The sequence below is a fragment of the Hylobates moloch genome, unplaced genomic scaffold (assembly GCF_009828535.3).
Source record: "Hylobates moloch isolate HMO894 unplaced genomic scaffold, HMol_V3 SCAFFOLD_14821, whole genome shotgun sequence".
Classification (NCBI taxonomy): Eukaryota; Metazoa; Chordata; class Mammalia; order Primates; family Hylobatidae; genus Hylobates; species Hylobates moloch.
This window is the reverse complement of record NW_026667096.1, coordinates 1-1,376: the sequence shown is the minus strand read 5'-3', so window position 1 is coordinate 1,376 and position 1,376 is coordinate 1. Positions and strand designations below refer to the sequence as shown.

The following is a 1,376-nucleotide window of genomic DNA, read 5'->3' as shown; positions in this document are numbered from 1 at the left end:
CCTTTAGAAGTACCATTTCATGTGAAGGCTACAATGCCCCATTTTACAGGTGGGGAAACAAAGGCCTTGAGGGCTAGGGAAGAGGGCAGCCTCCCCAGGTGGGGCAACGCACCAGCTCCTCGCAGCCACTGTGTGGCTCGGTCCGCTGCTCGTAGAGGGCTTCCCACCCTGCCTCCAGCATCCTCTCCAGCTCCCGCAGCCTCTCCAGCTCCCGCAAAGTCTCCTGCTGCCACCGCCTCTCAGCCTGCTCCCGAAGTCTGTCCTGTTCCAGCAGCTCCTCCACCTCATCCACCAGCCTCTCCTGCTCCTCCTGCCACCTCTCCTGCTCCTCCAGCCGCCTCTCCTGTTCTAACAGCTTCTCCACCACTTCCAGCAGCCTCTCCTGCCCTGGCAGCTTCTGGTGACACAGCCTCTCCTCCAGTTCACGAATCTTTTCAGCTTGTTCATTTATCCTCTCCTCCTGTCTCATGTTGACGAGACTCAACAAATGATTGTTTTCCACCTCGGCCTGCAGCTGTCTTCCCATACTCTCCAGCTCCTTCCTGAGGTGGTTGGTCTCCTCTTGTAGCTGCTCCACCTCAGAAATGGGGTGAGAAAAACTCAGGGGTTGTAAGATCAACTGCCGCTCTTGCAGCAGTAATGACAGTTCCTACGGGGGCTGTGACATCACTACATTCCACTCCTCCCAGGGGAGGGGACCACATCAGTGCGATGCCCAAGTAACCGCTCCACGATGGGGGAGGGAAACACAGGGTTTTGACCCAGGTCCTGGGAGACGCCAGCCCAAGAAGCCCAGGGAGGTCGAGCTTGGGGCAGCAGGAGGGGAGGGCAGAGTCTGCAGTAGGGAGCCCCAGGAGTCACCAGCCCAAAGTCACCCATGGATGACTGGCGAGGGCGGGGCCTGGGGCTGGGGGACCCAGGTCCTGGGAGACGCAAGCTCAAAGAGCCCAGGGAGGTTGGGCTTGGGGCAGCAGGAGGTGAGGGCTGAGTATGGAGCAGGGAGCCCCAGGAGTCACCCGCCCAAAGTCACCCTGGGGTGACTGGCAAGGGCAGGGACTGGGCTCCTTGCTGAAGGGGTGGGGCTGACTGACAAGACTTTTGGTCGGGGGAGCCCAGAGGCGCTGGGGTTGGGGGGCCCAGTCTGGTATGCCTCAGGACTGGTATGGACTCTGGCACCGGTCTTGTCATCAGAGGGCGTCTGTGGCTGGATTGGGGGCCATGACCTGGTGTGTTTTACCTTTTTCTTGGCTGCGGCCAATTTCCCCTGTTGTATTTTTTCTGACATCACGGGATGTGGAGGGAGGCGGGGTTGGGGCCACCTCAGCGAAATCCCAGTGAGCACTGCTGAATGCCTCCAGTCACCTACCAGGCAGCTG

The 1,376-nt window shown here is 60.0% G+C and overlaps 1 protein-coding gene across 1 annotated transcript; it reads right to left on the bottom strand.

Moving 5' to 3' along the window:
- Window positions 1-58: 58 nt before the first annotated feature.
- LOC116465936 (golgin subfamily A member 6-like protein 9) lies at window positions 59-1,368 on the bottom strand. The gene is made up of 2 exons (XM_032148834.2): window positions 1,238-1,368; window positions 59-577 (listed from the first exon to the last, which is right to left on the bottom strand). Exons 1-2 carry the CDS (start codon window positions 1,283-1,285, stop codon window positions 74-76), a joined length of 552 nt encoding a protein of 183 aa, XP_032004725.2. The 5' UTR covers window positions 1,286-1,368; the 3' UTR covers window positions 59-73.
- Window positions 1,369-1,376: the final 8 nt, after the last annotated feature.

Bases quoted from the DNA above. Each gene is read 5' to 3' on its own strand.
- LOC116465936 (XM_032148834.2), bottom strand. From the start codon at position 1,285: ATGTCAGAAAAAATACAACAGGGGAAATTGGCCGCAGCCAAGAAAAAG. The intron at 578-1,237 runs GTAAAACACACC...CCCATTTCTGAG, and splicing joins TGGCCGCAGCCAAGAAAAAG to GTGGAGCAGCTACAAGAGGA.